The following is a 24,456-nucleotide window of genomic DNA, read 5'->3' on the forward strand; positions in this document are numbered from 1 at the left end:
AACTAAGATTTGTTTATCCACAGTAGGAGCTGTTGGTGCTACTGTGCAGCTGCCGGAATCTAGTTACCGTTTGTCGCACTACCTTCTTGAGACCCCTGAAGTGGCAATTCAGAGGAGACCGTCCAATACTCTTAAAGGTAACTTACCTGAAGAGGGTAGTCTTCTATTCTGATTACATTACTCTGCTGTGCTGTAGAAAGAAACTAGTAGAAAATAGAACTGGAGAGTAAGACAGATATGACTGACAAACAGGGAGGTGTAACTATATAGACACTGGTGATCTTGGCCAATTGAGACAGGTAAGCTGATGATACATGAGCTACCTCATTTGGATGTGTGGCTGGGAAAATTGTGAAATTTACCTGCACTGGGCTATTCTGAAACATATATAACCTATGGGATCAGGAAAAAATACACAATCAGGATGGGATATTCAGATTACTGAAAAGCAAGTTTGACATTTAGAGTATTCAAAATCATGGAGTTTTTCCGTATTCTTAGCAATCTGGGAAAAATTCGGCTATGAAAAAGAGTGCAACTAGGTCAGTTCAGTTGATGGTACAGAAAATCTGGAATTAAACTGCAGTGCTGCAGAGACTGTTAGCGATAATTAAAACTTCTATTTTCAAATTAAAGGATGAAGTGGACATAACTTTGCTTCACTCGTTTCATAGTATTTTTTCTATAATCTCAATGCTAATCTACCTGATAGTGCAGTAGTTTATTATGACTTTTGCATCCGGGAATTACATACATTTTAAAGAAATGTAAAACAAAAGACAAAACTACAATCACTCAGAAAGTTGTTTTTTTTAAGGTACAGGGTTCCAATTTCACTAAGAGGAAGGACTACTTTAATTCCATGTGTACTGAGACCTTGTCTCCAACTACACTTAACAAATACACCCTAATAAATTTAAAGAACCAAACATCAGTAGAAGCTAATCTTACAATAGAGACCAGTTCTCCACTACTGAAATTTGCATCTTCCTAATTCATTTAAAAAAAAAAAAAAAAATTGGTCCACATACGAAGTAAAATGGGTAAAAGTAAGTCTAAGCTGAACAAACATTGTCCTTTTTATTCAGTTCCAGTTGTAGCGGTCTCTTGGAGGTAAATCATAATGTGTTCTCTCTTCCTCTTCAGGTCCATAATCTAATGGCAGACCATAATTGTAATCAACTGTTACAACTGGTAATCTTTTACTTTGTTCCATCTCTCTGGTATTTTCACCTTGAAAAGGTTTTCTTTCATCGTCTATTGAACTATCTTCTTGGTGTACAGATGAAGATGCATGCATTGTTCGTGAAGAATATGGTGCAAATCTGTTTTTCCCTCTATTAAATTCATCCGAGGGATGAATTCTCCTATTGTCTTCAGGGCAATTTGGTCGATTACTGTAAGAAGAACAAACACGAACAGTGAAATCCTTAGAAATAACACAGTTGATTTATTGTTGGTGACCACCATTAGAAATTAAACTTGTGTAACCTTGAAAGAACAATTCAGACCCTCATTCTTGTTTTTACCCCCTAAAATTAAAATCCTCTCTACTGGATCTTGCAAACTTTATATTAATTTTTCAGTTCTAGTGATTAAAATTACAGCTCTTTATAGTATGTAATTCTACTAGAAGATGTTTTGTTTCAAGTGCTGTTTCTAATTAAAATTCCCTGTTTACTGAGGGTTTCTTTACCTAGGGGCCATTTTTGTTCCTAAGCCCATGTTTTCATTTTTGTGAATAATATATAATAGTAGTTCTCTAGTACATAGTCTCAATCGGCAATAATATACTTTGGATTTATATCTCCAAATATTTTAATTATTAATTCTTCTGCAATAGAAGAATCACTCTCCCACAAAATACATAAGGAAGGATCTAAAAATGCATATACGATATATATACTTTTTGTTTTGGATTCTCTTTATTCTCAAGTACCTTCCTTACTTTGTAAAATAAGTGGTGTATAAAGCCAATTCAGAACAATTTTTGTAATTTTAAAATCTTCTCCCTCACTGAACCATAGATTAATTTAGACTGGAAAGGATCTCTAGAAGTACCTAGGGCCACCGGCTCAAAGTAGGTCTAATTACATGAGTTTGTGCATGGCCATGTCCAGCTGAGTTCCAAGTATCTCAAAGGATGGGGATTTCATAGCTGCTCTGGGCAACCTGTTTCAGTGTCTGACCATCCGTCACCGTAAACTTCATTAGCTTGTTGTAGACAGCAGTTAAGAGTTAAATATAGCATCTGTGTTTTGCTTTTTTGCTTACTGACAATAGCTTTTCGTATTTTGTAGTACGTTAGCTTGAACTGCGCTTGTCATGTCAATGACTTATGTCAGGGATTCTCAAATCATTTCATAATCACACTCAAACTCAATGTAGACAGACGACAAATCAGTCACATTCTTTGCTCGGTGTTCAGATTCAATGGTTTAAACTGCATTTAAGCAAAAATATTAACATCAATTTTTACACTGTGCAGTTAATTTTTTTTTTTTTTTTTAGCTGGCAAACTGGGGGAGTAACAGTATAAAGGTAAGTCAGAAAACAATGTATGAAATCTGATACTTACCTATAACTTCTGTGAAAGTCATCATTATCAGACCCATAATCTCTGTGAAGTGAAGGAGATGAGGAGAAATGAGGGTCTGGTACATTTTCATGGGAAGAAAAAGATTGACTTCTGCAAATAACCAAAAGAATTGCATGTTAAGAAGAGTACAAATGGCTGAAAGCTTTTGAAAAATATGCGTTTATCAAATGAGATAAAAATATTTTTACTTTTAATTAAAATTTACTTAAAAGTTTAATAGAAACTCTCAATTGTATTAACACCTCAAAATGGTACGCTTCATTGTAATGATATAATATTCTCTGTTTTAGCTGTACAATGGAAGAGATTAAATTGAACTTTACTAGCCCAACAAATAACTGAAAATACGTTCTGAAATATTAAAAATATTTTGAAATATTATGCCAGAATCCAATAGGTTTACTAATAAGTGATATGTATTTGGGAGAATATGATGCAAATTCAGAAGCAAAGGGATTTCTAACAAATTATTAACTCGTGGAATAAACAAATGCAAATCAAACTTCCTTGTAGCATTACTGTTTATCTCTGGCTGAGGGCATAAATAAAATTTCATATCATCTTCTGTCTGGAGGATTGCTTTTTAAATATAAGTTTCTAGACAAAACAAAGTGGGACAAAGAGTCTTCTTTCAAGATGACTCTGAAAAGGTAAAGGAAACACATAAGCTTTAATTTAAAGAAGCACAACCTTCTAATTTAGGAACATTGGCATTCAAAGCTGCAACATTCCAGCTTACAATCAAACTCTTCCCTAAGTCAAAATAAAAAGAGTTAATTAACTGATCATTTATATATGATTTTAAAAGGATGATTAATTGATTTAAAATTAATTTATTTTTAAAAAATTAATTAATTTGAAATTTAATTTAAAGTGCTGAGGTTTACACTTCTATTCTCTAATTCTGGTCTTACAGCTCAAGGATGCTTTACCTGTCTGAACACCATTCGTGTGGCAAATCATCGTGACCTCGATGATCATGAAAAGGTCTTGGCCTTTGTCCATGTCCTTTATTGACATAATCAAAATCCTTTAACTGAGTCTGTTCCTGTAAGTCATCATAAGGCTGATGGTCATGAAAAGGTCTACGCCTTTGTCCAGGACCTTTATTATCATAATCTTTTAGTTGCATCTCTGTTTGTAAGTCATTGCGAGGCTGGTGATCATTGAAAGGTCTCAACCTTTGCCCACGACCCCTATTAACAAATTCAAAATCTCCCAATTGCATCTGTGGCTGTAAGTCATCATGTGACTGATAGTCATGGAAAGATCTCAGTCTTTGGCCAGGACCTTTGTTGACACACTCTAACTCTTTCAACTGTATCTGAGTCTGAAATTCATCATGAGATTGGTGGTCATGGAACGGTCTTCGTCTCTGGCCTCGGCCCCTGCTACTAAAATCATAATCCTTTGACTGCCTGTCTTCCTGCAAATCACTCTGAGATGGATGCTCAGGAAAAGATCTCTGCCTTTGTCCACGGCCTCTGTTAAATTCAATGTCCCTCGATTGTCTCTCTGCCTGTAAATCATCATGAAACTGGTGTCCATGAAAAGGTCTCAACCTTTGTCCAGATCCCTTGTTACTAAAGTCTAGGTCCTTCAGCTCCATGTCTTCTTCATAATCGTCATAAAACTGGTGATCAGGAAAGAGTCTTCGCCTCTGTCCTGGTCCCCCGTTGTAGTCCCAATTTCTCATCTGCTTTGGTGCTCTTAAATCATCCTGAGTCTGATGGTCATGAAATGGTCTTCGTCTTTGTCCAGGTCCCTTATTAATGAAATCAAAATCTCTCAGCTGTATCTGTCCTTGCAAATTATTGTGAGAGTGGTCATCATAAATTCTTAATCTTTTCCCAGACCTGTAAAGAAGTTTTTGTCTTAAATAGAACATCACAAGTGCTACAAGTCATTAATGAAAACCAATTTTTTTAACTAAGCATTAATATGAAAGACATTGCAAATATATAGGTATCAAAGCTACTAAGAATCCAAACCGTAAGTAAGATTATAAAACTTTCAGTGTCATAGTAGAAGCTGTGACAAACATTCAATTGTAATTCTATAGTGCTTGTTAAACAGGCAAAACCAGTGATTCCAAATTAATGAAAAATAATTGCAGATTACTGTAGAATAATAAAGGAGGACAGGCAAAGTAAAACTCTAAATTCTTCCAAGTGAACTAATTACTTACGGACTTCTAATAGCACACATTCCCTTTCCTTCCCTTATCTTTTCACTGTTTCATCAAATTCTGTAAATATATTTTGCATGAGAGGGCTATATACATAAAATCTCTTTTAAATTAGAGTATCTATAGTGTTTTCAACAAGAAACAATTAACTTTGCCACGGTGTGGGTTTTTTGGCTTTTAATTCCATGTTTCAGGCTATTACCCCTGAAAATCTTCATTTGGGAACCGCTCTACAGGTCCTTCCATTGCATGTGCTGGGGGAATAATATCTTCATCTGAATCCCATACATCCATTCCAAGGTTACTGAGAAGAATAAAAACATCTCACATAAACTTCCTTTTTTAAAACATACCATTGAGAGAGAAAAAAACCTCCATTCAGTTTAGAATGACAGAAATTTTTGTATGTTAAGTTAAATTTACAGACATTTGTAACTTGGCAAATTTTAATCTTGTAAATTTATTTGGGGAAGGGCTGCAGGAAAAGCAAAAAGAATACCTAAACTTTGTAAACTTGGAACAACATCCTAAAGGAGGTGAGACAAGCACCATACCGATGCAAAAATCTGTCACAGGACTAAGTTAATCATGCAGAGACTATAAAACAACGATATCAGTAAAAAAAAGGGCATTCAAATAAACTAAAAAGACGCAAATCAATCAGGTATTATTTTAAAATCAATTTACTGCTACAAGATATCATTGGCACAAATAACTTAGGAAGATATAACGGTTAGCTATTCTTAGGTGAATATGATAAGCGTAAAATTCTTACACACCAGGGATAAAACTACTATGAACAGAGGAGTTGAGAACAATCTTCCACTTTCCCATACTTCTTCATTCCTAAAACTGTTGTACTTTTTTTTAAAGTATCTGGTTCTACCATGCCAACAACAGCAGGCAGATCATAGAGCTTATAAAGAAATCTTTGCAGTGGTTCCTTTCACCTTATAATGAGAATACAGGCTCAATACACTTGTCATAGTACGATAAAACCACACCAATGCTCAATAGTAGATGTCAGATTAAAAAAATTTTTTGAACCGTATAAATTCAGAAGATGAACCAAGGAAGTACACTGCACTTCATGTTATTCATATCAGAAGTCTTAAAATATTTATCTAGTTGCATATTAAATGTTTAATGTTGGCTTATGACTGGAAGTGAACTTTTCAAAATACCAGTAGACATACTGGAAACTCTTAACCATACAACTAAAAACTTCTGTTTACCTTCTCATTGGTTGTGTTCTGAGATCTGTGAGATACACAAGACCATCCATGCGATGACCTCTAGCATCACCAAAAGCTAAAGAAAAAAAGATACAAGTCTAATGAAATGTGCTCAAATTGAGCCACAAAAATGTGAAAGGCAAGTTTCTGTTCACCATGAGATGCTGAATTTGAAACAATTCTAACTTCATATTAAACACTTCAGCAAGCTGGCAATATTGCAGCATATTTTTAAACAACTGAAACTAGTAGTGGTAGCAACCTATGACTGAAAACCCTTCAAAGCCAAAGGAAAAAAAAAGATTTTAAGCAGCTGAAACATACTCCTACTATGCTGTCAATTTCCTAATGCTCAAGGCTTGCCTGGAATAGAATCAACAGTCAGAGAAAATCTTCTGTGGAAGCCAGCACATGAAATAACTCTAAGGATACTAAAATAGAATTGTAGCATTTGTGAATACAATTGTAGTAATCGTGAACTACAACCCAACATGTGCCTTAGTACAAACCGTATAAATACCTTGGATGGCTGCCTCTGGATCCCAGCCTTCAACATCTATAAGATATCTGAAGAAAAATATGATTAGATTATTGTCCCAAAGGGATTACAGATTAATATAAGGACACTATCTTTTGTGAACAATGATTTCTAGTTTTATACAACCCTTACCTACATATAAGGTAGCCAGTTCTATTAATTCCATTAGTACAGTGAACGCCAATGAGTTTCTCTATCAAAAAGGAGAAAATGAAATTACTAAAAAATTAGTGCAAGACAAAAAAAAAAAAAGCTGTACTTTTCTAGCAAAGTAGTGATAAATAATGCTTGCTATTTACAAAATTATACTGTCACGCCTGTAAAAGTACAGATACATCCAGACTTTGTCCTCTTCATGCTGGATCTGTAGTAGCAGTTAGCTCACTACTTCCAAACCTGTGAAGACTGAGATTAACTCTGCAAAACGTAGGAAAAAAGAAAGAGGAGTGATGACAGGTAGAGCGGCTGGCCTCAGCCAGCACTGCAGTAACAGGAAAAAAAGAATATAATATGGTTTTGAAAGCAAATCTAAACAAGCATATGTAAAATTGAGGAACTTAACTTACAGATTCTTGTAAAACTTACAAAAAGGAGAAAATAAACATAGTAACTCTAGTGTCCAGGAGTATCAAATACATTACTAGAAGAGTTCATTTAACTGGACTAAAAATTTGGATCATCACTGGGATGAACCATAGAAATGAGGAATTTAGGTTCATGCATGGAGAAAAGAAGCACTCTAATGGGAACCGGTAATCTCTAAAGAAATCTTGTATTTTTTGGAAAGGTTATACTAATCAGCTGAAGGCTAAAAAGCAGAATAACTTACTGCTATTAGGGTGTTTCAAATCAGGTATTTCCAACAGAAACAGGGAAACACTAATATGGTCATGCAAGGCACTGATAAAACCTCATCCAGACTATTCCATACAATTCTAATTATCCATATTTAATGAAAAAAAAATTGAAATATGTTTAGAAATATGATGATCACAAAAAAAACTTTATGAGAAGGGACCTAGGAAGCTTGTCTTGTTTAGTCTGTAAAACCAAATTTGAGATACTGAATATAATAATGGGCATGGAGAACAACAATACTTAAGGGCAAAGTTGGCATAAGAATAAATGTATATTAACTGATTGAGTTTTAGGCTAGATTTTAGACAAAAAACTTTAACCATCAGAAGAACAAAGTTGTGGCAGAGACAAAGTACTGACAGACGGTCTTTGAAATGGGCCTTTGATAAATTTTTGAATGAGATAAAATATAACTGTTTGCCACAGAACAAGACAGTCACATTGCCATATAAGTTTATTATAAGTTGGTGTCCTAACAATTCAGACACTAAAAAAACCCAACTTCTCAAAAATTTTACGTAAGAACAATCCTGAGAAATTTTAGGGATAATCTAAAACAAAGGGCAAGTTACGACGACTAAGTTAATATAAAAATGAAAGTTCTCCTAACTCTGAAGTTACATAAACCCTGCCAAAGTGGTCTTACTAGCTGGAACTGCAGGTCTTTATCCAGTAACAAATTAGGAATTGATTCTCTCAATTCTGAGAATCAGAAATAATTAGATTCAAATATAGACTATTCTTTGTCACACGAAAAATCACTAGATCAAAACCGGAAGAAAACTAATAATTTCCAAGTAATTTCCCTAAGCCGAAAAAGAGCAAAGGAAGAACTTACACACTAACTTCCTAAGCAATGACAAAGGCTACCTCTTACACCTTTTAATTTTCCCAGCACTTCTAATTCAGGCTTTCATACCTGAGATTTAGGTCAGAGCTCTTTCACAAAACAGAGTTGACCATCCACAGCAAAACCATGGTTATGCTCTGCAGCAAAAACTGTAAGCACTCGGGCAATTAATATCTCTACTTTCTCACAGAAAATGCCAAAGTAACCACAGCAAATAGCATGAAAAAGCTTGAAGGAATGAACCTCCAATATTGGATAGACAAACAGTTAAAATCTGCCTACAAAGAATCACTAGCAAAAAAAGTGAGAAGGTAAAAGCTGCCAACAGGCTGTGGCAAATTTATTTTTGCAAAAAGCACCTTATACCATCTCAGCAAGAACTGTACTATTGCATAAACACTAAAACAGCAGCAGATCCACACTGCGGAAACATTGACACTGTGTCTGTAATATGATTTTTAAGAATTGCTAAGATATGAGGGCAATAATGGTCTCATAAATCAAAAAACTACTATGTCAGACTAAACGGACTTAAGTTGCTCACACGTATCAGTGCCTAGTGCCATCAGAGAAACCCTGTGCTATGTAGAACATCCATAAAGGGCTGGCAGCTACAACACTAAGCCAATGGTAGACAACTTGGGTCAGACACATGAAAGCCTTGTTGCAGTTGTTTGACACATAACGCAAATATAGCTATAATACTATTAGGAAGGACATTTAAGTTACTAGCCATTTTTGAAAAAGACATGTTTCGAGTGCAAAAAAGATATGTAGTGCTTCACATAATGTATCTTATTGTGATAGTAAAGTGGAAAGTCTAAGATCCCTTGTGTCTTAAATATCTATTGAAATTAAAAAATTATACAGTTAGCACTGAAATAAAATTTTTGTTTTTTTACAGCATAAGATGCTGATATTTACCATTTCCCGCATTTTCCCATAGGAATTTTCTGACCCATTTTTTGAACTGTAGGATAGTAGCATTATCGGGGACTTCAAGTCCAACAGTATAAAGTTTCTTATACTGCACACTTTTAGGTAAATCCTAGCAACAAAAAGAAAAAAAAAAAAGGTAAAAATTATTGAAGTCTTGCATCAGTGAAAAAGCTTAAGCAGTATCTAACATAATGCCAATGTAAAACAGTAGTTCAAATCCCGAGTAGAAACTGAAAACAATTTTGACACAATTCTATAGAGATACACTCTCAGAAACTACCATTTACATTTCCACTTTAAAGACCTGATCTCAAACAGTTTCTACAGAAGACTTATTTATCCCTGCTAATAAGGCAGCACATTAACTAAAGAGACCAGATTCTTGTAATTCCATTCTAACCCATTTTACGTTAGCAGTATTTGTTCCTCCCACCCACAATCATATATATACACTCACATATTCATCCCCTTAATGCTTATAGCCCATGTACATTCAAAGACTAACATTCAGTTATCACATTGCTATTTATTCTCCTTTTCAATAGGAGGCTGATTAATCACAATTGTTTGCACCACACTGGTAAAAAATTTGAAATTAATAAAGTAGTTCAAAAATGTACACTTTCTTAGTGAATTCCACTGAAGATCAGTAAAAAAAGACCCTAGGAATAAATGAGAATGTCTTCAGGGCACAGACTGTAAGCCTTATCTTTTCTGCGGTGCCTGGCACTGAAGTCTGTATCCATTACTCTGAGTTACCATAATACAAATAAGCCACAAATGCAACTAGCTGGGAGAAGGGGTTATTTCCTCTGTGATAAAGCATTTAGTTTCTATTGTAGACACCAAATAAGTCTAGATGGCTCACTTGTTTATTCCAATTCAAGGTAAGCAAATGCGTAAATACTTTAAAAGAAAGGTTGCAGTAACTAATTTATTTTGTTATTACGCTTATATTACCTTAACTTCATAGTATCGTGTAGTATATGTTAAATCAATAATTAATCCAAGCTCCACATTTAAGGCTTTCATTGCCGCAATTAAGTCTTTTGGCGTAAATTTCTGGGTTGGGGTAAGCCTCTGGTTAATTGCCTACAAGGAAAATGGAAAAGAAAGATTTTCTTTTTAAGTTCTAATAACATGACATTTGTAATATTCAGCTGTTTTAATTAGGACTAGGAAACATCAGTATTCAAAAGGGAATATTTACAGTATCAGAACCATGTCCATGTATTATACGGATAAATAAAGAGAAAGCAAGAATTTGTTGTGTATTCCTATTCTGATGAAAATGCAAGAAAATGTGTGAGAACTTCCACTCGTACGTTAACAAACATTATTAAAATAGGCACTAATTTGATAGACACAAAAATCCTGCAAAATGCAGCATGTATATACTGATATTTAAGTAACTAAACATCAGAAAAAAGTGAAACACCACAATCCCCTTTCTCCCAAACATACTTTGTCCTGCACAATAACACAAAATTAACAGTGTATTTCACATAAAACATTAGAAGTTGTGATACAAGAGTTCATTTCTTCTAAAGGTTTTAACTTTCTCTCCACAAATGTTGTGCAGACATTTTTATCCCTGCTTCATCTCTTGGCAGAGTGTACTTGCATGTCATTTAGCACTAGGAAATATTAAATAAGACTAAAATACGTTGACTAAGCAAGCTGCATGTTGGTGGGTAATGAATAATTAATTTCATTTGACAGAAACAGTGGGAAAAATGTTTACTCACCCTATTGGAGCTGTGTTTTTTGAAATGTGTTCTTCACTCTAGGTATGAAAATGCCTCATATACGCAAGACTGGATTTTCTCTGAATAATGCGCTTGTCCATTGTGAGAGCCTTTTGACACAGGCTCAGCCACAACCAATAAATACAGTGGCAAAAGATGCAGCAGCCTCAACCACCTCTCAGTTCCTTTGTCAACAAGAAATTCAAGCAGACTGGACTCAGAACTAATGGAAAGGAAGGCAGCCACAGACCACATACCTCTTAGAACCACAGATGCTATAGGGTAACTAACCATTCCTTCTTTTGACTGTACGGATTATAATCTAGGATGCTAGCAAGCACTTATCTCGAGTCTGGAAACAGAGACAGGAAACCAAATTAAAGAATAAACAGCAGGACAGTCCTATCAAAGCTGATATGTGATTAGGAAGCTTGAGCTAAAAAGAATAGGGCAGAAAGCATATAGAAGTATTCAGTCCTATGTATTTCAGATACTGGTGCACTGCTGAAAAAACAGTGGAGATTGTTGAGGTTCAAACAAAACGAACAAGAGTCAGTGATCTCACCACTATTCAGCAGTGACTTTTAGTAAAATCTGAAACTGAACTTACTAACTTCAAGGTGACAACAGTGAATCTGTAAAAGGTCTATGGTAGATCATTAAAGAATTTTCTCTTTTACTATGTGAAGCCACACAAACTCAGGTGGAATACAATTTACAAAAATAAGATATCTCTAAACATATTGCTTGATTGAATAAACAGTTAAATGTATTATGAAAGACTATGTTTTGAAAGACTATGTTTTGAAAGACTATTTGGAATTTTCTGAAAAACTCCTGCTGAGTATTTAGGTGTTTAATTGGGCTCTGAGATTGTGAGAAATCTGTATCAATTCTAAAATCTTTCTATGGCATGGGAAAGAACTCGCCCAGTCCTTACTATACTACAATGTTAGCATTACAGTGATGATCTGGAAGGACAAAAAATCCTTCCAGGTAAACCCATGACCTTAAAGCTTTTACTAGCAGCACATCTTCTGCTAAAACAATAACCCTTGAGTCTTGAAATACTGAAAATATGCTTTCTCCCTTTGGGTGAAATCACCAATCGTCAATTTCCTAATAGGTAGCAAAGAAGGAAACTGCTGCATATTTAAGAGGTCTGTTCCACTTAATAATAGGACTTCTGACAAGACTATGACCAATCAGGCCTTCAGCGTTTCCAGACAGATTTACTGACCTCCACCTTCTTTGCAAAGACATCACAGTTTAGCCAGTTATGCATTTTATGTGTATTCTGCCACAAACTCCATGACCTTCAAGCACACAGTTTCTGGCAGACTTGTCATTTCTGTATCTTGCACAGTTGAGACTGAACAAACTAAAGGGACAGAAATGTTACAGATTTTGCTATCTTGGGTACCAGACTTTCCATCTGGCCAAGTTCAAAGACAGCTTCACAGAAGAGGGATCTGTGCCCCAGTGAGATCAGTAGGACTCAAAGTGAGCAACACACTGAAGTAGAGTGCCTACTTGTGATATATTGCTATAAAGGTTCTCCGAGAATGTCTGCCCTTTTTATGATCTCTGGTGGAGCTCCTTCTAGACTATCACAGGAGTTACAGGGGAAGAGTAATGTTAGCAATGAAGTATCTTCCTCTGAAATCTGGAGTGACAGGGACAGGGAACTGGAAATATACACACTGGACAAATCCTGCCTAGAATAGTGCATCTATGCAAAAAACTGGTGCCGGATCAAGCAGAATTACAGGAGCTGATGATGCAAAAAATCCTCTCTCAAATACCTGAATAGCAAAGAAGCTAATTATAAATCTACTGAATTTTATATTCACTGCTAGATCTGTCCACTGGCCGTCTTTGGTAGAAAGACACATGGCTATTGTACTATCCATCAGTACCATGGAGAACATAACCAATGTCAAGTATGAGATCCTTGGTGTCAAAGGAACCAAACCATCATACTAAAGCTGTAAAAGCAGCTGCAGGAAGCAACCCTGCAAGCACTCCACTTCAGTCATTGCTGATAAAAGTGAACTGAATGGTGACTGAAAATGTAATGGGCACAAATATACACAAAGAACCAAATTTTTTGTATGCGAGTACTAGAGCGTAATCTGTAGATTACAACTTAGATAGAATATTTACTCTTAACTGCTAAGGTCATGTCTAGCCACTGAACTTTAAAAGAGGTTAGAATCTTTTATTTCCTGTGTATCTGAACCAAGGACTTGTAAGAGTTAATTTACACAGCACTTGTGTTAATTTATATAAAAGGGCAAATTTGCCCTATTTGCCCTAATTTGCCCTACGCCTCAATCCACCGAAGAACTGAAGAGTCTAAAAAAGACAGCCTCCACATTTTGTACTGTCACAAAGAATTAAAATATCTGACGCAGTGATTTAATAGATTAAGATGGCAGTCCATGTTAGTAAGAATCTAAAGGAAGTACTAACACATTAGTAAAAGAAATTTATGAAGACTTATTTTTTAAATATACTGCATTCCTCCAGATCACTGAAGCTATTTGCTTATGAAATTGGTAATCTGAATCTGTAATTTTAAAAGTACTGCAGTAGCTGGTATCCTTTAATGAGTGCTTGATTTCCATAAAATTATATTTTGGCTTACACTGCCTAGATTGTTATTCATATCATAACCCCTTCCGTATGATTTTCTTACAACAGTCATGAAAAGATGTTAAATAAGATAATGAATTTAAACCACTTAATAGTGATTAAATGAATTGTGCTGATTGGTTAGAGCTTTTATGATTTTTAAAAGATAAATAAAAAGAGTAATACCAAATACAAATTTTAAAAGAAAGAGAAAAATACAGAATATTATGTAAAAAAGCCACTAGTAGATGACTGGAAGGGCTACATCTGTATAAATTATTCTTTCATAAAACTTTCCTGAAGTTTGCATGAATATTCATGCTATTCTTCATTACTTTTGCACTGTATCTAATAGAGCCAATCTGTAGTTACTTTTTATACATACCCCTTTTAAAGGTACTTTGAATGCAATAAATCTAGTTCCTGGTATAGGCTGTCCAACTGGTGTCAAACTCCGCCATCTGTAATGAAACAAATATTTATTTTAAAATATTTTCAAATGACATGATTCAACAGAAGACACCCGCAGCTTCATGTAAAACTTCGGGGGGGGGGGGGGGGGGGGAATTCCTCTTAGGATTAAGACTTTGTTAAAACAAAGCACATAAAAATTATGCTCCTTTAAAATTATAATAACAGTTATTTCAAATTATGTGAAGTTATTTCAAATTATGTGAAGTTATTTCAAATTATGTGAAGTATCTTACAAATATCGGGCAAATCTGGTGCCATACTTGATACAGTTTGAATATAATAGTTATTTCAAACTTCTCCAAGCAGAAAGATATGATGGTTATCTTTTCTTCTATGGTGGGCCATGCAGCTACTAGTGTAATATATTAAGATTTAGATTTCCAAACAGCAGGATCCAATAGTTCCTAAAATTCCTTGACCACATAATTGTAATGGATGTGCACAGGTTTGAAAAAATGACCAATTAAATCCTGATAGGTAACTAAAATATTTTTAAAAATCCATCTTCCATTAGTAACCTGCCTGTTTCACCAAGAAACTAAGATCTTTTTAGAATAACTATAAAAATTTGTTATTATATATTTGCATCAAAATTTTTATTGTTTGCAAGTCTAAAGTCAGGAGCCATAATAAAATGAATCTTTATTCTCCATAGAGCACTACCATAAAGAAAATACTTCCTAGAGATAATGTGCATGATTGCTCTTATCATACAGTAGAATTATGTCCCCAAATCTGCAATTATTCCATGAAGTGGTTTCAACGTATCGTCAGGACATTTGAAAACAGTCTCTTTCCTTCCTCCTTCTTCCCCTCAAAATGGTAGGACAGCATTTACAAACAAGTAGCACCATATAAAGCAAAGCAGATGGGTATGGTTCAACAGGTAAAAAAGTATTCTTATATTATAGTTGGTGGAAAAAAAAGTTGTCATATGCTCGCATCAATCATTTAATTGACAATGAAATGCAAAGTTTACTATTAAAAATACAAAGCTTCTAGATTTTGTAAATGTGTTTACTTTGTAATATGCTACTTTTTCAAAGAAACATTCTTGACTGCACTTTCTCTTGGTACTTTGAAAAATACAGAGACTATTCCATCACACCAAAACCTAGCAAAAATCACCTACTAATATGAAGATTTGTTACAACACTCAAAATACTAGTAATTCCAAAAACACAAAGAACTGCTATTCACAAATTCTACATTGTACTGAAAAAATTCTTGATGTATCACATTTCAGAGATTTCATTTTTTTAGAAAGTATGAAAAGCTTTATCTGAAGAGGAACACAAGTTAGTCAGCAGATCGATTTTACCTTCAAAGAAGTAACTTACTAAATTTAGCACTTTTATTTCTTCTTTTCTCCTCCTGTGAGGACAGATTATCTCTATGACCTCAAGATGCAGCTGGATGACTTATAATCTACATAGCCTTTTTGCATTTTCAGCTTGTACCTCAACTATTAAAATACAAAACATTTTCATAAGATTCTTTAACACTGGTGCCCATTCACTTACAATTTTCTGAATTAATATTTAAATTAATCTCTCCCTTTAAAGAGAGCATCCAACAGCTTCTAGATTCCTTTCTGATTTCCATAAAACCACATCATTTACGAAATAAACTGAATACTCTATTTTAAAATATTCTAACCACTGAGTATTTTGCTTTGTCACTATTCCCATATGGGACCATATCAAAAACTACATGTTGCCTGGCAAAACTCTCAATGAAATATCCATAATTATACTTGTCATAGTATTACCACTCATAGATGCTTGAAAGTTACAAAGGAAACACTTATAGCATGGTGACCGGAAGCATAATTGATACTAACAAATCAGGTAACAATCTACTACATCAATGTCTTTAGCACTAACTTATCTTTTTCCGTCTTCATCATGAGCTGAAGAACAGATTGAAGCTCATAATGTAGACGTACAGATGCTTAGTTTAATGGATAACAAATGAAATTACAAAAGAGTAATAATAACAACTCATCATTAGGAAGGCTGTTGCAAACAGCTGTTACTTAGAAGACAGATACAAGGTGAGAAGGTATAAGGGCAAGCTAGAGATTAAATCACCAAGAGGTGTTTGCAGTAAAACCTTTTACTAAATTCTAAATTATTGCAGGAACTTTGTACCTCATAATTGCAACGAGGGAATAAAAACAGTCTCCTACTTCATGTATTCCCTTAGCTTACAATAGTTGCATAGAGGGAAAAAAAGAGCACATTCTCAATCACCGTAGTTTGAAAAGCATTGCTCAAAAAATTACATATCATGTATTACGGAAGAAAAGTGTTCTAACTTGAGAAGTCTTCCCAAGTGAATTTTCAGGCTTGTAAACTTTGGAGTCTGGTAGTTGTACACCAGTTGTAAAAAACGAAAACAAAAATCTGAGACTATGTTCCGTTTATCCAAGTTTAAGATAGATAAATTGTATATGAATCAATTAAGATCATAAACAGTGTAAATGGACTGAAAATATTACCGAAGTTAACAAAACCCACAACATAATGAAATATCTTAGTTGCAAGAAGTGGTCAGTTAAAAAAAAAGGAAACAAAACCTACAGAAAAACTGTGAAATCCGCCCTGTGCATAGTTTAATTTTATCTCATTCACTTCATCTTAGAAAGGTACAAAATGCTGTGAACCGTATTTAGATGTATATTTAATCTCAACTACTGTTAAAATTAATGACAAAGTCAGGTTTAATACCAGCTTCTGCCTCTTGCTAATTTTAATAACTCTGGAAATTACATGTCTTTATTTAAAACAAGGAAATACTCTTCCTGCTTTTGCTCTTAAACTTCCAAATAGAAAAAATGGGCTGTACCTAGAGATATAGAAACTAGTGCCGCAAATGCTGCCATAGAAATAAACCAAACAAGAATACAGTATTTTTTCTTCAACCTAGTTCAATTACTCTTTGGTGCTACCTCTACCAATAAAATGTACAAAATGCTTTACAAAAATAGGATTTAATTTGATAGCCAGCCATATTCACATATACATGTTTAGAAACATTCTGAAGGAAGGCAGAAGTAAAAAAATCCCAACCACAAGAGACCAATTATCTTATGTAGTAAGACAATTTAAAAGATGCCATAAATTAGAAATTCAGATCTTTTTTAACCTGCTTTCTCTTGGAAAACTATGAGTGGAAATCTACCATGATTATCATAAATACGAGCAATTATGAGCCAATAAGAAATGATCAAAGCCATTTAAATCCTCCCAGAAAAAAATCTGCAAAATCAGCAAGGAATTCAAAAGCTGCTGACAGCTCTATGGTAGAAAATGAGCAGAAGGCACTCTTCATCAGAAAATATAAAGGGTATGTCTTCCACATGATCTTTAAAATGATATTTGAAAAGGAAATTTCAGCATACTGCTGCGGAACTAAAAATTATCTCAAATTAAAACCAGCAGATTGAAATGAAGTACTTAAGAGAGAACAGCACTTAAATAAAAAGTGACATATTGCGCACACATGATATATTTTCAATTGCAGCTTTATTTTTCTAAGTTTTCAAACAGGCAAACAATCCATGGACTATATGCAGATCAAGTCCTGGAAGTCAACAAAACATATAAATTAACCAATTATTTAACTATTTAGCTTTTGCAGTTCCCACTTCCCTATCATGTTTTGTTTAATCACTCCCTAACTAACATCGATTATCTTAAAACACAAGCAGAATTCTGCTTGCTGTTCTAAACAAAAGAATCACTTCTTGGTTGAGAAAAAAATGTTAAAATCAAGCTAAAAAATCATTCTCCTTTCCCTTTGAAATTTCTGTGATGCTTGAATGGCTTCCAGTTAAATAAGTAAATACAATTGTTATTGATACTACAGACTCTACTCAGCTAATCTGTTAGAGGTTTCTAAGTCTAGTTTATATGAGAATATATTACTCTGCTTATCCAATTTAACTTAAATGAAAAGCAAGCATGTTTTATTGTCTTTTTATTTAATCTAAAAAATTCAGAGATATTCAGTAAAACAACACAGAAGAAGCTAGCTTGATGCATCCTAGTAAAAGTTTACAAGGTATGTGATCTAGATTAACCCAAGAACCTAGCAGCAATATGCTTTGTAACAGCAGCAACCAGTGAAACGGCCTCTGTTCGAGGACAAAAGAAAAAAACAAACAGGAACAAACTTAGAAACACACTTTTAAAAAAAAATCAGCTCCAAGACCAATCAACTGAGGATCATCAACAGAAGCAGCCTCCAGCTTCAAGTGGGATGACAGAAGACATTATAGAAATGCCCATAATAAAGGTAAGCTTACAGTAAATTTGAGTAAGGCAAAATTTAGTATTCATCCTGAAGCCTCTTTAGTTAAGCTCAAAGGTATGTTGAATACCAAGATAATAATCCAAGCAAAGAACATTATAATAGCTATATTTTGCATAAATCTTGCTATTAAAAAAAAAAGTGATATCAAAGATGTTTATGTAAGTTTTTAAACATACGAAACTACATATCAATGAACTGCAAAAAAGCACAGATTGTAAATATCAGTAATATCTGTAATTATTCAACACAATTTTGAAATCTAGTTAAGAAAACTTTATTCATTTTATATGAGCATAATTCGTAGTTGTTAAAGTAAATCTTACTATGAATCAATTCTAAAACTTGAAAATTATACTGGAAATTAAAGCTACTATATCTCCTTAACAGAAATGTTAAACTAAAATATGAGAAAACTGTGTGTTCCACACCTGGCTCTACTAAAAGTTTTAACTGAAGCCGATAAAATATGCTGCTGTATGTAATTCATGCTCAATCATTTAAACAGATGGATACCTTACTATTTATGTTCTTCTGTAATTTTTTTTAAAGAAAAATATTACGTTTCATATAAAGATATTACGTACGTTTTTAATGGCAAGCTAGACAAGAAAGCTACTAAATAATTCATAGGTACAATACGATGGAAACACTGAATTGGAAATAATTTGAAAGTTTCATGTCTTTAGTTTGTCAGATCCAGAAAGTGACAGAGTTATATAAAAATATTGAGCACAGCAAACTGTCAAGAGATACCCTACAAGTTCTTTATGGCAAAGCAGTTAGAACTCGTTGGTCTTTTCTGAAGCCTAAACCCACTTTAGATAGCCTATGAAACTGATGTTTACATTAGCATACGCTAAAAAAAAAAAAAAAGACTAAAATCTCTATACTATAATACCTCTACAGAGTAATTATGGTATTTTTGACAGAAAAAAAAACCTTAAGTGTAAAAGGAAGTAAGGTCTCTTATCTTACATTTCCATGTGTAACATTCAGTTCAGCAGTAACGTGTTCCAGTATTCCAGAGTAAGAGAAACTAGTACTGAACTCAAGGCATCAATTCAGAATTATTTTAATCTAATAGTTAAAAATCAGTGTTAGTAAAACAGTGTAAATAGGTAGACATTACTCAAAAGCTACAGTGGGTAGAGAAGTAAGTTCAGAGAGCAGTATTTGAAGCTATGCTTAACAATTCAAGGGTTTCTACAATTCTGGAGCCCCTCATTAACATCTATGATTATGAAGCAGTTACAAGTTTAGAACTTACCTGGGAAAGTGAATTCCAAAACACTCAAAAAGGATAGTTATTGTAACTCTAGGGAAACTCAAGTCTGAAATACTGTCAGCTGTAGCAAGATCATTTAGAAAATACTACTTGGAACCTCTTCTCCTTTTTCTAGTTACTGGTACTGCATAATATACACACAGCTTTATTTTCCAAGTGGCTTCCATACCTCCACGGACACCAGATTCAGTACTATTCTGTTGAAGAAAAGATAGCCCTACAAAGACCATGACACACTGTCAAGACAGAACACACACTGAACAGGTTCAAAGTGAAAGGGAGGGAATATAGCTCTTAATCATCTGTTACTACATAGATTTCTCACTTTGCTTTCGTTAACCCCTGCAAGTGGGATACAAATAAGTCATAGCTTGTAAAAAACCAGTGTGGATGTAAAGCATGGGAGAAAAGTTTCCTTATCATGTCAGTAAGTAATTGCATAGCTTTGTACTTGTTGTGGTGTATTGTAACACAAAATATGGGCCTTCAAGTCTTATAGCAGTGTTATCGTTACTCAGGTATTATAAGAAGTAATTTTTCTCCATCCCACATTTTTAAATGCAAATGTTCTATGCCTGATGGTATGAAGCACTTTTACTTTACAAATAAACTCTCACCTTATGGTAACCCTTCTCTCCCATCCACCCTTGAACATGCACAATCAGTTATGCCATAGACTTCAACATTCCTGTCTAAATGAAAATGCTTATGCTTTTAAGTCTGCACAGAAACAATTCAGTTAAACAAGTATGTTTATGGTGCTTAGGAAGAAATAATTCGGCTTTGTCCTTATAATAAAGAGATCCCACTCCTGGTATTTTTTTATACATATTTAAGGGAAACAAGCAAGAAGGTGGTATGTCTGCAGATGCTCTTCAGAACTAAACCTGAGTTTATGAAATTATACCCACAGTAGGCTTTTGAATGCCTATGCACAAACATGTATAAATCTGTAAAAACATCATAGTATTTTATGACTCTCTATTATGTAACTTGAACTCCTTTTACTGGCTGGTTCTCCACTAAAATATTACAGTATGCAACTATTGAAGGACAATAGCATTTCAGACACAGTGAAGAACCAGAACATGACTACATGGTGGAAACTGCAGTGCAAGGGAACACTTGAATCCCTCTCTTATATTGATGTCTCACTTCATTAAAAAATTACTTCTCCAGCACCAATTTCTAGGATTGAGACTGCAATGGACCCTGTACACCTTTGCTCTGCTCCAAGATATTATTGGGAAAAGGGAGAAATGCTTTTTGCTCTGAAGGAATACAGGAAGTCTTACTTCCAGTCCACCTCTTCCTCTCACTGTTGGAGCAAAGACTGTGCAAATAGCATCAGATCAAACATTCAGGCCTAGGGCTGAGTGACAGGGACACAAGAACAAGAGCGCGCCAAGAAGAACAAGGTACAAGTCTGACAGCGCAGATCCACAGGCAACACTGGCAATTAATACCACTTTAATATTACTTCAGGTGCTGAGTACACTCAAAGTGCTGATATCTAGCAAGGTCGTGCAGTGCTATAGCACAACCCTTACATCAAGGCAACTTTAATTATACTGCAGACACGGTATTGTGCAAGGTCATAGTAATTAGCTGACCAGTTAAAAAAATAATCATCATTTTGTGTTTAGTTGCACTATTTCTAGCTACTTATAACTTAACTGAAACCTCAAGTTTATTGTATTGCTTTAATTAGCATAATGGAATTTGGATTAAAACTGTTAAGAACTGTATAAAGAACTGAGGCAGTAACAGAAAGACAATCTTAGAAAACGTCTGTATGTAGTGTGACTTTCTTGTGTTTATCTACTACAGTGTTTCTCCTGCAGTATCATTAAAAACAGTTACTGTTAGATTTATTGCTATTACAATACTGTGATATGATTGAGGTTGTACTCCCATAGTATACTTTCGTCTAGACTGGCCCTTATGCTATAGTGTACCACAATCTCACTTCTGCCAACAACTATTTCTGGGGCCAAATTGCATGTGCAGGATCACCTACGCTAAAATTAGATTTCCTTAAGTCCTCTTCCAGGGTTGACTGCTTTTTTTTCCTGGTGTACTAAACTAATTCACAGTGAAGAACTACAATGTGCTGTGCTAGCACAAAGATGACATCAATATACTGCTGCATGAGATTGGGAGACTGACAATTCCTTAAACTCCTTTACTGCCAAAAACCCAATACTGTGGATGTCTAGCCTGATTTGTTAACAGTATCAAAAAGTAAGTATCTGGAGAAGCTGAAAGCACTTCAGTTTCATGAGCTTTGTCAGATGGTAACACTAACTTTATAACCAATTACTCCACAGTAGATGTTTCTCTCCTTGAAAGACACACAGGTATTAGTTTCCAATCATAGAAGCCAGAAGTACAGTGCAGTGCTTCTTCCATACATAAGAGAAGAAATGCATGTAGCCTGCAAGCTGCTCCAGTTCAAATGCCAGGGGGAAAAAGAAGGGAGAAATGAGCACCCGATTCTCAAAGTTTTAGTAATAATTTCCAAGTATGGAGAAACAAGGAGGACAGTTATTCTTCCACGGTTTCTGTATTACTGCTTGCAAACCTAACCCACTTTAGCTCAATTTTGTCCAACTTTTACCTGAAATTTCATAGAAACTTTCAGAGAAAGACATGCTTAAATAGCTTTTCTTAAATTTTATTCTAATTTTAATCCCTAAATTTGTCAGCTATGAAAAAAAGTCAAAGTTTCTTGAAGTTATTTTTTAAAACTTTGTTCTTTTGTTTCTATTTATTGCTTTTAAGCCAACATATTCTGCAGGAGATCAAGTTTTTTGTATTTTATTGCTTCTCCTAAGAATTTTCTTAATACTTATTTAACACTTCCCCTAAAACCAGGATAATGTTAACTTTTCCTCACACAATATATAAAGTGCAAGTTACTGTCCCATTACAGTGTGCCTTTGTATCTCAGCACACCCTCCTATCCAAGAAGTTTGTACTGATGTCAGCAGTAACACATGGGCTAAACTTTTAAACTTGGACTTCCTCTTTTTTCTGGTTTTTTTTTTTTTTTCAGTAGAGCTGGAGAATAGAACTATATCTGTTTTAAATGAGATCATACTACGGTCTCCATATGCACTCCCAATCAAGTCATAAGAAAGCCTGTATAGTGCATTTGGGTTTTTTTATTATTATTTTTGCCAATAAAACATTTTTGTTGTCCTCTTGTTAAAAACAAAAATGCAGAATGTTTCTGGACCTGAAGCCATGAAAATATTCCTTGATCACATGCATGCAACCACCTGCTCCCATCTTATCAGCTATTCCCCGACTCCTGGTAGCAAACATCTGAGTAGTCAGAAGGATGGACTACTCTCCCATTTCCCCAGTAAGTATACACCTGGGGGTAAGAAGGTTAGGAAGAAGGGACTGTGTTTGGCTGATGAAGGAGAAGTGTTCACAGACAGGTTGGAGCATTATACTCACCCGGGGGATGAAGGGCTGTGTTGTTCCTGTCTTGGAGAAGATACCTACCTTACCTGGCTGTAGCTGGTGAAGATGCTTGTGTCAAGAAAGCGCCTGGGGCAGTCAGCGCCCCTTCTCTGTGGGCAGGACTGTGCCCGCTCCTGCCTCTTGCTTAGTGTGAGGGATACTTACCCATCGGGGATAGTATTCTTCTTTACCATGCTGAAAGCAGGAGCAGGCAGAGCAGGAGACAGCGGTGAAAGTGGGCACTGCAGCAAAGGAGAGAGAACCGCGCGGTTAACACGGTGCTAGTCTCTTCCTCCATCAGTGGGCCTTTTCACAGGGCTGACTCTCAAGTAAAATAAACCAAGCAGTCAGCTGGGGCTTGAAGCCATCCTGAACAAGTTCTGCAGCTTGCAAGCTAGCCTATTTTCTCCACTGCTACAGTACGACAAGAGGGAAGGACAACAACTCACCTCTCCTCCCCAGATCAAAAGAAAGAGAGAGGAGAGGCAGCAGGTTTCTCTCTAACTCTAGCAGCAGCGCTGCAGGGATGAAGATCTTGCTGGCAGTCCCTTCCGTCCCTCTCCTGTGGCTTGGAGCAGTCTGTTCTGCCCTTGTGCTCCCACAGCTAGAACTCTTGTCTCAACGAGAAGAAACTCCGGGCAGCTGCAAGAGGCGAGGCCGGCACCTCAGCAAGGGAAGGACCATCACCTGCCCCACTCTAACCTTGACGGGTCCGATCCCGCTAGATCCTGGGCACCGTCAGCGCCCGCCGATCTCAGTGGGACCAGGGCAGGGAGGAGCGGGGCGAGGGGAGCTCCCCCCCTCCGCGGAGGGCCCATGTCCGCCGCTCCAGAGAAGACGCTTGAGGCTGGCGTGAGGCTCCCTCCTCAAAGCCGCATGTCCCCGCGAACGCAGGGACCCCGGGCAGGACCGCCTCAGAGGCCGGCTCGGGGCGCTCTCTCAGCGGAAGGCAGCTGAGCTCGGGGAAGGAAAAAAGAAAAAGAGACCGGGGCGGGCGGGGGGGGGGAGGTCGCGGCCCGACTGCGGGGGGTCGGGCAGTCGGCTGTTGGAAAAGGGGTGGGCTGTGCGGAGGAGGGCGCGGGCTGCAGCAGGAGTCGGCAACAGGGAAAGGCCCGGGCGCCGGCGAGGCGGGGCGGGGAGGACCGGAGCTGCGGGCGGCCCGTACCCTGACAGGATTTCCCTCGCAGAGGAAGGTTGTTGCGAGACAGAACGTTCCCGAAAGGGTCTCGACTGCGCCTGCGCGGCAGCCGGCCAGCTTGCCGGGAGGGGGGGATTGCGCCTGCTCCTCTGGAGCCGGGCCGGGGAGCGCCG

The 24,456-nt window shown here is 36.0% G+C and overlaps 1 protein-coding gene across 1 annotated transcript; it reads right to left on the bottom strand.

Moving 5' to 3' along the window:
- Positions 1–1,005: 1,005 nt before the first annotated feature.
- Positions 1,006–24,427, bottom strand: LOC142084280 (uncharacterized). The gene is made up of 12 exons (XM_075154758.1): positions 24,311–24,427; positions 23,311–23,387; positions 13,978–14,053; positions 10,168–10,299; positions 9,193–9,316; positions 6,693–6,753; positions 6,543–6,589; positions 6,023–6,098; positions 4,990–5,091; positions 3,532–4,455; positions 2,579–2,689; positions 1,006–1,397 (listed from the first exon to the last, which is right to left on the bottom strand). Exons 2-12 carry the CDS (start codon positions 23,337–23,339, stop codon positions 1,085–1,087), a joined length of 1,995 nt encoding a protein of 664 aa, XP_075010859.1. The 5' UTR covers positions 23,340–23,387; positions 24,311–24,427; the 3' UTR covers positions 1,006–1,084.
- Between the last annotated feature and the right edge of the window lie 29 nt (positions 24,428–24,456).

The sequence above is a fragment of the Calonectris borealis genome, chromosome 7 (assembly GCF_964195595.1).
Source record: "Calonectris borealis chromosome 7, bCalBor7.hap1.2, whole genome shotgun sequence".
Classification (NCBI taxonomy): domain Eukaryota; kingdom Metazoa; phylum Chordata; class Aves; order Procellariiformes; family Procellariidae; genus Calonectris; species Calonectris borealis.

Excerpts from the sequence above, each read along its gene's own strand:
- LOC142084280 (XM_075154758.1), bottom strand. The coding sequence starts at position 23,339 with ATGGTAAAGAAGAATACTATCCCCGATGG. Across the intron at positions 6,099-6,542 it reads TCCAGAGGCAGCCATCCAAG|CTTTTGGTGATGCTAGAGGT; the intron begins GTATTTATACGG and ends TTTTTTCTTTAG. Across the intron at positions 5,092-6,022 it reads AGAACACAACCAATGAGAAG|TAACCTTGGAATGGATGTAT; the intron begins GTAAACAGAAGT and ends TATTCTTCTCAG.